Genomic DNA, 12532 nt, shown 5'->3' with positions numbered 1-12532 from the left:
ATCAGTTGGTTCTCAGAAGATAGGGTAGATGTTTCTGGAATAAAAGCATAGGATAGGACCAAACATGTTTGAATGTTTTCTCTCTGCTCTTCATTAAGTAGAAGCTTAGAAGCCAGAGCCTCCACTTCATGAAAGACAGCAACAGCTGTATCTGCAGCCCCTTTAGCCATAGCTACAGCCCAAGCTACAGAAGAGGTCGTCTCCACAGCCATAACCACAGCCCAGGCCACTGTAGTCTCAATATCCATAGCCCAGACCTCCAGAGCTAGTGGTGTCCGGAGCTAGTTGTGTCTAGTGGTGTCAGGGGTGGTGAGTTTGGTTTCTTGTTCAAGGCAAGATCCATGGTGTGAATATCAACATCTTTTAAGGAAAGTTTAAAACCCAGGTCAGAGATTGTGATAAAACATGAGTTCATCGTATTATACCATCCTATGAATTATGTGTGCCTGAGATAATAAATTAATATATCGTCCCCTGAAAATGCTTATTCAGATTGTTTGAGCTTATTTGATTACAGAGTTAGGTTTTCCCCGAATTCATTATTTTAATTTCATTTGAAGAAATTACTTTTTATTTCAAGTATAGGTATACTAAACCCTAAATAAAATTCATTATTACCAAACACTTACCCTCAGTTACACTATATATCTTTATTTTTTTAAGATTTCTTTATTAATTTCAAAGGCATAGTTATAGGGAGAAAGGGAGAAAGAGCGAGAGAGAGAGATCTTCCATCCATTGGTTCCTTCCAAAATGGCCACAGTGGCTGGGGGTAGGCCAGATTGAAACCTGGAGCCAGGAATTTCTTCTGGGTCTCCCACATGGATGACAGGGGCCAAGGATTTGTGACATCTACTGCTTTCCCAGGAATATTAGCAGGGAGCTGGATTGGAAGTGAAGCTGCCAGGACCCAAACCAGCTGTGCCACAACTCTAGTCCCCAACATTACATATTCTTGAATTTCAAATTATATATATTGTACCACAAGCGTTGTAAACAGAAAGAGACTTATTACAATAGGTTTTACAAAATTTCAAGAAATGGCCAGTAACACTCTTTATCTTTTTTTTTTCAAAACACATATTTTGTAGTATATGAAATAAGAAAGATTTGCTTTACCAACTTCGTACAAGAGAAAACAACGACCGGCGCCGTGGCTCAACAGGCTAATCCTCCACCTTGCGGCGCCGGCACACCAGGTTTTAGTCCCGGTCGGGGCGCCAGATTCTATCCCGGTTGCCCCTCTTCCAGGCCAGCTCTCTGCTGTGGCCCGGGAGTGCAGTGGAGGATGGCCCAAGTCCTTGGGCCCTGCACCCGCATGGGAGACCAGGAGAAGCACCTGGCTCCTGCCTTCGGATCAGTGCAGTGCACCAGCCGCAGCGCGCTGGCCACAGCAGCCATTGGAGGGTGAACCAATGACAAAGGAAGACCTTTCTCTCTGTCTCTCTCTCTCTCACCGTCCACTCTGCCTATCAAAAAAAAAAAAAAAAAAAAAAAAGAGAGAGAGAGAGAGAGAGAGAGAGAGAGAGAAAACAACAATAAAATGTCACTCGATTTGCAGAATTTCAGAGCTTAATCATGTTAGTATGTTTTTTCTTGGATTCATATGCCAGTTTGCCAAAATATTTGTTCTGGTTTAACATAGAACAATGGTAGTCACAGGGGTCGGTGTTGTGAGGCAGTGGTGGGTTAAGCCGCTTGCAACACCAGCATCCCACCAAATTCAGCTTCCAGATTTTGCACATGGGAAAGTAGTTAAAGATGACCTAAGTGCTTGAGTCCCTGCCACCCAAGTGGGTGACCAAATCGAGTTCCAAGCTCCTGACCCAGCCCAATGGCTTGAGGCGGGGTGAACCAAAAGTAGAAAATCCTCTCCCTCTCCCCTTTCCCTCCCTCTTCCCTTTCCTCTCTCTCTCTCTCTTTCTCTCTCTCTCTCTCTCTCTCTCTCTGTGTTACCCTCTTTCTGTCACTCTGTCCTTGAAATAAACAAATAAATCTTCTTTTGAAAAGTGGGAAGACTATCAAAGTAATCAAAAACTATCCCACGGGAAGTCTTTCAGGAAATTTTTATATCCTGAATCTGTTCTTCCTAGTAATTTCTAGCCTCTACGTTGCCACAAATATAGATTATATCTGTCACTGGACAGCATTTTTCTCTTTAACTTTTTTCATTAATCTGTGGATCTTATATCTTTTTGAAATCTTGCTTCCAACATTACCTAACTTTCCTCCTATACTATTCATCATTGTATCCAGGTAAACCTGTGAAGCAGGTAAACTGATCTGGGCTACAACCTATCTACTAATGTCAACACTACATGCCTTCCATTTAGATGTTTGTAGTCAATATTATGTATTTGCCTTTGTCTTCTCTTTGCCTATTCTATGCCCAGTTTTGGTTTTCAGGCAATCACCAGCCAGTCTATCCTAAGATATCAACTAGATTTTTTAACATATTGAAACTTCCAGTTTTAAAATATTTCAATTCTTAAGGGTATCCAAATTTGTAAGTTAACTTGTACAACAGAATAACTGAATAAATTCTGTAAACATAAATTAGAATTATTAAAAAGATGCAGAAACTCTTTAGAGAGTGTTGACCTGCTATTCACAGAATCAGTGTTGGCCTGCTATTCACAGAATCCCTCAGCTCAGCCCACAGATATAATTAACAATGACTAAGACTGATCTCATCTCTGATTAAGACTCACACAGATGTTCCCATGTCTTGAAATCTGGGACTCCAAAAACTTATTTTGTATGATTATAATCATTCTGTTGAGATTTGTGTGTAATATTTGGAAGACATTTTTTTTTCCCCAAAAGCTATGTTCCACTGGTCTTTCCTAACATCAGAACAAAGCTAAGCATTTAGTTGCAACTCAAGAAGTATTTTTGAATGAAAACTATGACTTTAACTGACAATAAAACAAGGCCTATATGTAGCATAATAATTTGAGAAACTCATTGTTATTCTAGAAAATGCTTTATGGCTGGACCTGTGCTCCCACAAGATCTCAGCTGTCAGAATACCATTTAACCCAACACTAATGTTGCTTTTTAAGGCTTATGCTACTTTAACACAACTTAATTTCATTTTCATTTCCCATTTCAGAAAATCAAATCACTGAAAAACGATTTTTTTATTTTCCATGAGTCATGTAGAATAATTAACAAGTTACATAGCATTAAGGATTTCACATTCTTCTTGTGTAGCTCTGTCAGAGCATCTGAATTTGATTATTTTTTTCTGTTTGTTTTTGATGCACGAGATTGTCTCTATATTTGAAAATAATATGGGATAAAAATTAAAACTTTAAATAATACAGTAATTGCTAAATATATTATCAAATAAAAAACCACATAACTATAATAAGCACAATTTACTCATTAGCTAAAAAAACAGGAAAAAGTGGTTTGAAGAATATGTAATAAATCTTTTTCTATACATACAGTGAAATAAAGCTACATTGAAATCTTCTTTCTGTGATTATAATTTTTTGTCTGCATATTATATCAAAATCAGATTTTTACCATCATATTTGAATATGTTTCAATTCATGACTTAAGTTTCTATAAGAATAAAAAAGATTATCATTTTTGTTAAGTGAAGAGCTCTTATTATAAATTCAAAACATTTCACTCACCTCAAACATGGATCAATACAATCTTAAACAGGATGAAATTATGATAATATTGATTATACTGGGTGTCAACCACAGTAATAATTATATTGATTACTGCTTTCTAGCCTCATGAAAACTGTCCGTAAAAATGTTATTGGGCCGGCGCATGGCTCACTTGACTAATTCTCTGCCTGTTGCGCTGGCATCCCATATGGGCACCAGGTTTTAGTCCCAGTTGCTCCTCTTCCAGTCCAGCTCTCTGCTGTGGCCCAGGAAGGCAGTGAAGGATGGCCCAAGTGCTTGGGCACCTGCACCCACGTGGGAGACCAGGAGAAAGCACCTGGCTCCTGGCTTTGGATCGGTGTAGCTCCAGCCATAGCGGCCATTTGGGGGGTGAACCAACGGAAAGAAGATCTTTCTCTCTGTCTCTCTCTCTCTCACTGTCTAACTCTATTTGTCAAAAAAGAAAGAAAGAAAAGAAAATGTTACCCAAATAAGAGAAAAATGCATCCAGTAAAAATTCTATTCTATTTAGTCAAACTATACTACTCGATGTTCAGTAGCGTTACGTAGCTCCTTGTCCCCTGCTCAGTCTATTCTGGTAGAATATACACACAGACCTCTACCAATGATAACACTGAATGAAAGAAAAAAAAAACATACTTTTAAACTATAATTGAATGTTGACATTGCTCATTGGTAAATCACATAAGGAACAGGTAAACTGAAAGTTAAATGGTTCAAGTCTCTCTATTAGAACAATACAAATGTTCAAGAAACACAGGTGTTGGCCGGCGCCACGGCTCACTAGGCTAAACCTCCTCCTTGCGGCGCCGGCACACCGGGTTCTAGTCCCGGTCGGGGCACAGATTCTGTCCTGGTTGCCCCTCTTCCAGGCCAGCTCTCTGCTGTGGCCAGGGAGTGCAGTGGAGGATGGCCCAAGTGCTTGGGCCCTGCACCCCATGGGAGACCAGGAGAAGCACCTGGCTCCTGCCATCGGATCAGCGCGGTGCGCCGGCCACAGCACGCCGGCCGAGGCGGCCATTGGAGGGTGAACCAATGGCAAAAAGGAAGACCTTTCTCTCTGTCTCTCTCTCTCTCTCACTGTCCACTCTGCCTGTAAAAAAAAAAAAAAAAAAAAAAGAAAAAAAAAAAAGAAACACAGGTGTTAATGTAAGAAAATGAACAAACCCCATAATATCGTTGTGACTGTTTAGCTCACATAATAATTTGAAAAAGATTTTCAGAAAAAATTATGACAATATTTAAGGAGAAAATATATTTAAATAACACACTAGGGGCCGGCGCTGTGGGGTAACGGGTAAAGCTGCCACCTGCGGTGCTGGCATCCCATATGGGTGCTGGTTCGATACCTGGCTGCTCCACTTCAGATCCAGCTCTCTGCTATGGCCTAGGAAAGCAGTACAAGATGGCCCATGTCCTTGGGCCCCTGCACCCATGTGGGAGACCAGGAAGAAGCTCCTGGCTCCTGGCTTCGAATCAACACAGCTCCGGCTGTTGTGGCCATCTGGGGAGTGAACCAGCGGATGGAAGACCTCTCACTCTGTTTCTACCTCTCTCTGTAACTCTGTTTTTCATCTCTCTCTCTTTCATTCTCTCTGCTTCTCCTCTCTCTGTGTAACTGTGACTTTCAAGTAAAAAATTTTAAAAAATATATAGCACACTATACTTGAGCACCTGGAACTCAAAAAAAAAAAAAAACATGATTGCTATCTTAATCTTGCCACTAATTATAGGGAAATATCAAATATTCAGAGTACTCCTGCTTACAAAATTACAGGACAGTATTGTAAAATTCAAATGGTTCTTACTAGTCTTTAATTCTGTGTTCCATTTTTGTTCCCATTTCATTGCTTTTGATTAGTTTATGAAAAGCGTTTGGGGGGCAGCGCTGTTTCATACAGGTAAAGCCACCGCCTGCAGTGCTGGCATCTTATATGGGTGCCGGTTCAAGACCCAGCTGCTCCATTTCTGATCCAGCTCTCTGCTATGGCCGGGGAAAGAGGTAGAAGATGGCCCAAGTCCTTGAGCCCCTGCACCCGCATGTGAGACCCTGAACAAGCTGCTGGCTCCTGGCTTCGATTCAGCGTAGCTCTGGCCATTGAGGCCATCTGGGGAGTGAACCAGCGGATGGAAGACCTCTATCTCTCTTTCTCTCTCTGCCTCTCCTTTTCTTTATGTGTAACTCTGATTCTCACATAATTAAATAAGCCTTTTAAAAAGGCACTTAAAAAAAGAAAACATCTTTATGTTCACACCATTACCTGAAAATATGATGAAGTTTTATGAGAACAATATTTTGGGTCATTTTGTAAAAGGATGATACTTTATCAAAATTCAATATTTATATATTTAAAATATAAATTATAAATGTATCAATACATAAATTAACTTTGTATAAGTTATAGGTCAAATATATGTTATATTAAATGGTACTTTTGATCTGTTGAAGCTACGCAGTGTTTTCCCTTGTGAAGGTGCATCTCTTTATTCTCCTTATTGGGTTACAAGTCCTTCATTATGATGATGATGATGATGATGATGATGATGAAGAATAAAAATACATATTCCCATAAGTGGGCAAATGAAATGAACTGTAGACAAAAGCTTACCTTTTATTATTCAGTTTATCAAAGAATTATTTTATTCAAATTTATTTTATATGCATAACAATAACAAACCAAATGAAACCAGATTATGAATAAAATAGGATTATATCTTATTATTAAAGGGAGCTTATCTTCCCTAGTAGTTTAGGGGTACAGATTATGAGATTTATGGAAAAAATTTTGCTCTGATTAGATTTAGTGACATTAATATTATGATTAATTTTGGGTATCAAGTGGACTGGGTTAAAGGATGGTGAATTAGCTTACAAAATTCTGTATCTGTGTGTGCTTCTGTGGAAAAGACTGGCCTTTGGACTGGTAGGCAGAGTGAAGAATGTCCCTGGAATCAAACGGGCAGGCACCCACTCTCCTGTTGAGGACCTGAATGGAATGAAAAGGGGAAGGGAGGGAGGGCGAATGTGCTCCCTGCTCGAGTGGGACTTCTGTTGCTCTGTCTTTGGAGATCCACACTCCTACTTAGGCCTTCAGACTCAGACTGGGACTTAGACAATTAGCATCGGTGGTTCTCAGGCTTTCACACTCCGAATAGAATCACAACACTGAATTTCCAGGGCCTCCACGTTGTGAAAAGCAGGTCATGGGACTTCTTGGCCTCCGTAACTGTGTTAGCAAATCCCTCCTAAGACATCCTTTCAATGTATTTATGTGTATCTTATGGGCTCTGTTTCTCTGAAAAACCCTTACTAAGATGTCTAGCATTCATAAACAAACATGTATCTCATTTTATTTTTTAAACAATAAATCAAAAGAGGAAAATAAAATATTTAAGGGAAAATTAGCTTGTAATTTTGAACTCCATTGAACAATTGAAACACATAAGATGTGAAAACTATAAAGTAATTATATTTCAGCCGGCGCCACGGCTCACTAGGCTAATCCTCCGCCTTGCAGCGCCGGCACACCAGGTTCTAGTCCCGATCGGGGCACCGATCCTGTCCCGGTTGCCCCTCTTCCAGGCCAGCTCTCTGCTGTGGCCAGGGAGTGCAGTGGAGGATGGCCCAAGTGCTTGGGCCCTGCACCCCATGGGAGACCAGGAGAAGCACCTGGCTCCTGCCATCGGATCAGCGCGGTGCGCCGGCCACAGTGCGCCTACCGCAGCGGCCATTGGAGGGTGAACCAATGGCAAAAGGAAGACCTTTCTCTCTGTCTCTCTCTCTCACTGTCCACTCTGCCTGTCAAAAAAAAAAAGTAATTATATTTCTTAAAATGTATATTACACTTAAAATTTTATAGTTGATTTTTAATGTCAAATTAAATTCTTAAATTAAGGTACCCAAAGAGAAAAAAATAAAAATTCCATTATTTTCAAGCTAAGGATATTTTATATGTCAACATATATTACATGCACCATATGCATATAATTGAATGTGTACTGCATCAGACTTTACAATTAGTAAAACCAACATGTGGATGTACACATAAATGAGGTACAGAAACCATATTTTCTATTTCAAATTATATCATGTATTGAGAATATATAACATAAATGAGCTGTTAGGCAATCTAATAAGGCTTCAAGGAGAGATGATGTAACATTTATAACAAAGAATTCTCTGAAATGTTTAGATTTTATATATTAAACAACATAGGGTAATCTCAGAACACTGACTTAAGAATGTTTTAGCAAATCCATTAATTATAGAAAGTGTTGTTTTACTGGATCAGTTCAGTAGAAGCTAGAGAAGCCATAGCCACCATAGTAAGATGGGTGGCCACTGCCATATCTGAAATTTCCATAGCCAGAGCCATATCCGTAGCCTCTGTGTCCGGAGCCGTTTCCATAGCCTCCAAAGCCACAGCCGTAGCCCAGTCTGCGGAAGTTGCCACATCCACATCCATAGCCATAGCCCAGGCCGCCAAAGCCTCCACAGCTGAAGCCCAGGCCTCCGTAGTACCTGCCGTAGAAGCTCATGGTGTCAGGAGTGGTGAGTGGGTTTCTGTTCAGGGCACGGTTTTGAGTTTGAATGTCAGTCAGCATGTGTTAGGAGACACTTATATACCCTGAGTAGAAAGTGTGATACAACCTGTAACCACTATTTGGTATCATTCCAAGTTAGTAATTCACCTGAGGCAACTCATTAGTCTGTTTGCTAACAAAGGAGAGGCACACACTCATTAAAATTTTTGAAATTGCTTAGCTGCCCAGTAAGAGTGAATTCATTGCATTCTTCTTTTTTGATGAAAAAAGAAAAAAGAAAAAAAAAAGAATGTCCTCTAGTCACAAGTCACAAACTTAAAAACTCCATAAATAAAATTCATTATTAAGAATTTTTTATCATTCAATTTCAATAGTGACTTCCTATAAAATATTATCTTGTCTTCATATTCTTCTATGGATTGTTATATCTTACCTCCCTCTAGAATCAAATAGATAAATCCAGCAAATTCTTCAAATGCAAGTATATTTTCAGATTAACAAATGAAAAAAATGTTTTGAGTAAAGAAACCTGATCATCTGTGATGTATACAAAGTAATGGATAGACACAAGAGGAAGCTATTTTGATGTTATATATCGGGCTGCAAAATATCCTTTGAGCTATCTACATAATAAAATTCACTTGAGAAACTAAGGAGCTCATTTTTCTTCATTTTCTCTTTGCCTTATTCACACATCAGTCTGTTTATCAAACTTCTCTTTACATTATATTTTGTATTCATTTCCAATGCTTACCATCAGCCAGTTATCTTGTTCTTATTTATTTCCAAATCAAAATTCCATCATGATACTTATAAATTGAGTAGTTTGAAAATGCCTATGTTTGATATGTAAATATATAGATTGATATATTGATATGAAGTTGACCTGAGATGCCAACATCCCATATCTTAGCACCAGTTCAAGACAAGGCTGCTCCACTTCTGATCCTTCACCCTGTTAATGTGCCTGGGAAGTTAGCAGAAGATGCCTCAAGTACTTGGACCCTTGCTCTCCACATAGGACACCTGGATAGATTTCTGAGCTCCTGGCTTTGGCCTGGCCCAGCCCAGCCATTGCAGCCATTTGGGGAGTGAACTAATGGATGAATGATAATTTCTCTCTCTCTCTCTCTCTCTCTCTCTCCCTCCCTCTCTGACTCTGCCTTTCAAATAAATGAAATAGACTTAAATAGTAATTCTAATGATTTTAAGCTTTATACTTCAGTGTAGAATTATCTTTTTTTCCAGAACTGTCTATTTAATTATCACTATGCATGCTTATAAGGCACATGAGAAAAAAAAAAAAAAAACACTTAGCCAAGAATAGCTTCCCTCACTGAAAATTGAGCAGAATGGAACTGTCATCACTTGACATAATTGAGTATCAAGGTGAAACAGAAATTACATTGGGTTTTCTAATTAGAACATTTAATGGGAAGATGAACAACAAAAGTAGAGGTTACTGGGAATATGATGGAGATATAAGTATAAATTTTGAAAAATTCAGAAATTTTCTGAAATTATGAGGTGCTAATGGTATAATTTTTTATTGCCCAATTAGTGAAGTCTAATTACATACTCCCTTATAATTTAAGATTTTGAATACTTGGGCAGTGGTTTAGTAGAATCCAAATAATCTGCATCATTAGTAGCACAGTGGACAGCAGTAGCCATAGCCATAGTCTCCAGAACCCAGTCTATAGAAGCTGCTAGATTCATAACCATGGTCCAGTACTTTATGATAGGGATGGTAGTAGCTCATTGTGTCAGGCATGGAAAATTGGATTGCTGCTCAAGGCATGATCTTGAGTTTGAATGTCAACATCCACGTGGGCAGGCTTATATATTCTGATAGATTATGAGATAAGATAGTCCCCACCTAATCTTAGGGTAATTTTGTGTAGTACCCTTACTTGATATGAATTTATATTGTTGTCTGCTAACACATAACTTTTCTAAGAAGTTGCTATGTCTTGCAAGTTTGGATATATTAGACCACATATGAAAGTCTTCATTGACACATTGTATAACACAATTAGTTATGTTTTGAAGCTGAGTATGCCTTGTCTCTGTCTTTCCTTCAATTGTTACACTTCTTTATGATTTAATGAAAGAATTTGGCTAAATTCAAGTCTCTATAATATCGTACACTTTCAAAGGTATCTTATAAATCAGGGTCAGATGCTTTTTCAGAGGGAAAGAAGCCTTTGAAAGCCTGGGGTATCACTCACCTGCTGAGTATACCAGTAAAGAACTACAGAAAAAATATATTGAAATAAAGCTGTTCACTTTTTTTTATTGTCAGAACATTGGCCATCATAACCACTATTTTCTTTTTTGTTTTACTTACTTGAAAAATACTGTTAAAATCCATTTTGATTTAACAATATGACATACTATTCAAACATTAAAGACCAAATACCATATTCCAATCTATTTCATATGCAGCCTTACAAACTTTAAGACTTCTCTTTTCATAGCCTGACTCCCTCTGTGGCATATAATTCATTCAAGGTGGATCACAAATATAGGTTACATCTTCCCCAGCCATTACAGATAGCATTCATTATCTTTCCCTGGTCTGTACATGTGACCTCCAAATTCCCAGAAGAGATTCAAATTAGGAGAGATAGTAAAATATTTATGATTTTTAGGCCAGCGCTGTGGCTTGACAGGCTAATCCTCCACCTTGCGGCACTGGCACACTGGGTTCTAGTCCCGGTTGGGGTGCCAGATTCTATCCCGGTTGCCCCTCTTCCAGGCCAGCTCTCTGCTATGGCCCGGGAAGGCAGTGGAGGACGGCCCATGTCCCTGGGCCCTGCATCCGCATTGGAGACCAGGAGAAGTACCTGGCTCCTGGCTTCGGATCAGCGCAATGCGCCGGCCGCAGCAGCCATTGGAGGGTGAACCAATGGCAAAAAGGAAGACCTTTCTCTCTGTCTCTCTCTCTCTCACTGTCCACTCTGCAAGTCAAAAAAAAAAAAGTAAAATATTTATGATTTTTTTATCATCGGTTATTTTTTTCAAGCTAATGTGATATTGATACAAGAAGAACAGAATAAATGTAGTTCATAGACACAGTTCTAAGAATATAATAATATTCCCTTCTTTCCTCCCTCCTTCCCTCCCTCATTCTCTTTCTCTCTCTCTCTTTTTCTCTCTTTCTTTCTTTCTTTTTTCTTTCTTTCTTTTTTCTTTCTTTCTTCTTTCTTTCTTTCTTTCTTTCTTTCTTTCCATATATTTTACCTAATCTTCATATCTTTATATATATTTTCATTTTTAAAATAATTGTTTTAACTTTTAATTCCCTTTCCCTATTATATATTCATTTTACTTTCTTACAAGAAATAGCTAACTAGCCTCTATTTACAATTAAAAGTTTCAATGTGGAGAGTATAACCAAAGGCTCTGAAATTCACATAGCAAGTGATAGCACTGGGAATTTCTTCGCAATCAACCAAAATATAAGTCTGATGTAGAAAGGCATGATTAAGAAAATAATCATTGAAAACAAAATTTTCTAAGCTGATTCCCAATTAGTCAACTACACTTAAAGCTAACCTGAAACACGGCAAAGCTTAACTCAGATATGTCCTTTATTTGAAGTTTAAACCTATAGTTAATTGTTGCTCCACATCTTTACCCACACTGATAATTTTCAAGTTCTTTCATTGCATTACTATTGTGGGCATATAGTATTATTTGAGTATTATACTTTGATTTTTTTTTCATTTTATTTTAATGAAAAACTGACAGAGATATTTGGACATTGAGAAAGGCAGAGAGATATTTTTCATCAACTGGTTATCTCCCCAAATGCCCACAACACGTAGGGCTGGACCAGGTCAATGCCAAAGTCCAGTAACTCTAGTCAAACCACTCACGTGGTGGCAAGGCCCCAAGTACTTGAGCCAGAATCTGCTTCCTCCCGGGATGAACATTAATGGGAAACTGAATTGCAAGCAGAGTAGTAGGAACTCAAACCAAGTGCTCCAATATTGGGGCAGCTGTCCAAAGAGGCAACTTAAAGCAGTTGAGACAAACACCTACCCCTTACTTTGGTTTCAGCTGATAAACAATGGTATTGTGAATTTTTATGCTTATATGTCATTTAGACATTCTCTTATTTGATGTACCTGTCAAACTAAGTAATGTGGTTTTCCAATGAAATCATTGAGCTGTTACTAGTCTGATCTAGTCAATGTAAAGTTATTAGACCAACTGAAAGGGTAGATTTTACTAGTTGATTGAATAAATATTCCTGGGCTTAGTAAACAAATCTGAATTTTTCAAATTCACCATGTTATGGGGCACACCAATTAAAAACACAACTCTCT

General features: G+C 38.5%; 1 protein-coding gene across 1 annotated transcript; it reads right to left on the bottom strand.

The window, feature by feature from the left end:
* Window positions 1-7943: 7943 nt before the first annotated feature.
* Window positions 7944-8189, bottom strand: LOC133747267 (keratin-associated protein 19-3-like). Its single transcript, XM_062175583.1, has one exon. The coding sequence runs from the start codon at window positions 8187-8189 to the stop codon at window positions 7944-7946; it is 246 nt and encodes an 81-aa protein (XP_062031567.1).
* Window positions 8190-12532: the final 4343 nt, after the last annotated feature.

This window comes from Lepus europaeus, chromosome 2 (assembly GCF_033115175.1).
Source record: "Lepus europaeus isolate LE1 chromosome 2, mLepTim1.pri, whole genome shotgun sequence".
In the NCBI taxonomy this organism is placed as follows: Eukaryota; Metazoa; Chordata; class Mammalia; order Lagomorpha; family Leporidae; genus Lepus; species Lepus europaeus.
The sequence above is the reverse complement of the archived record's forward strand: the minus strand, read 5'-3'. Positions and strand labels throughout refer to the sequence as shown.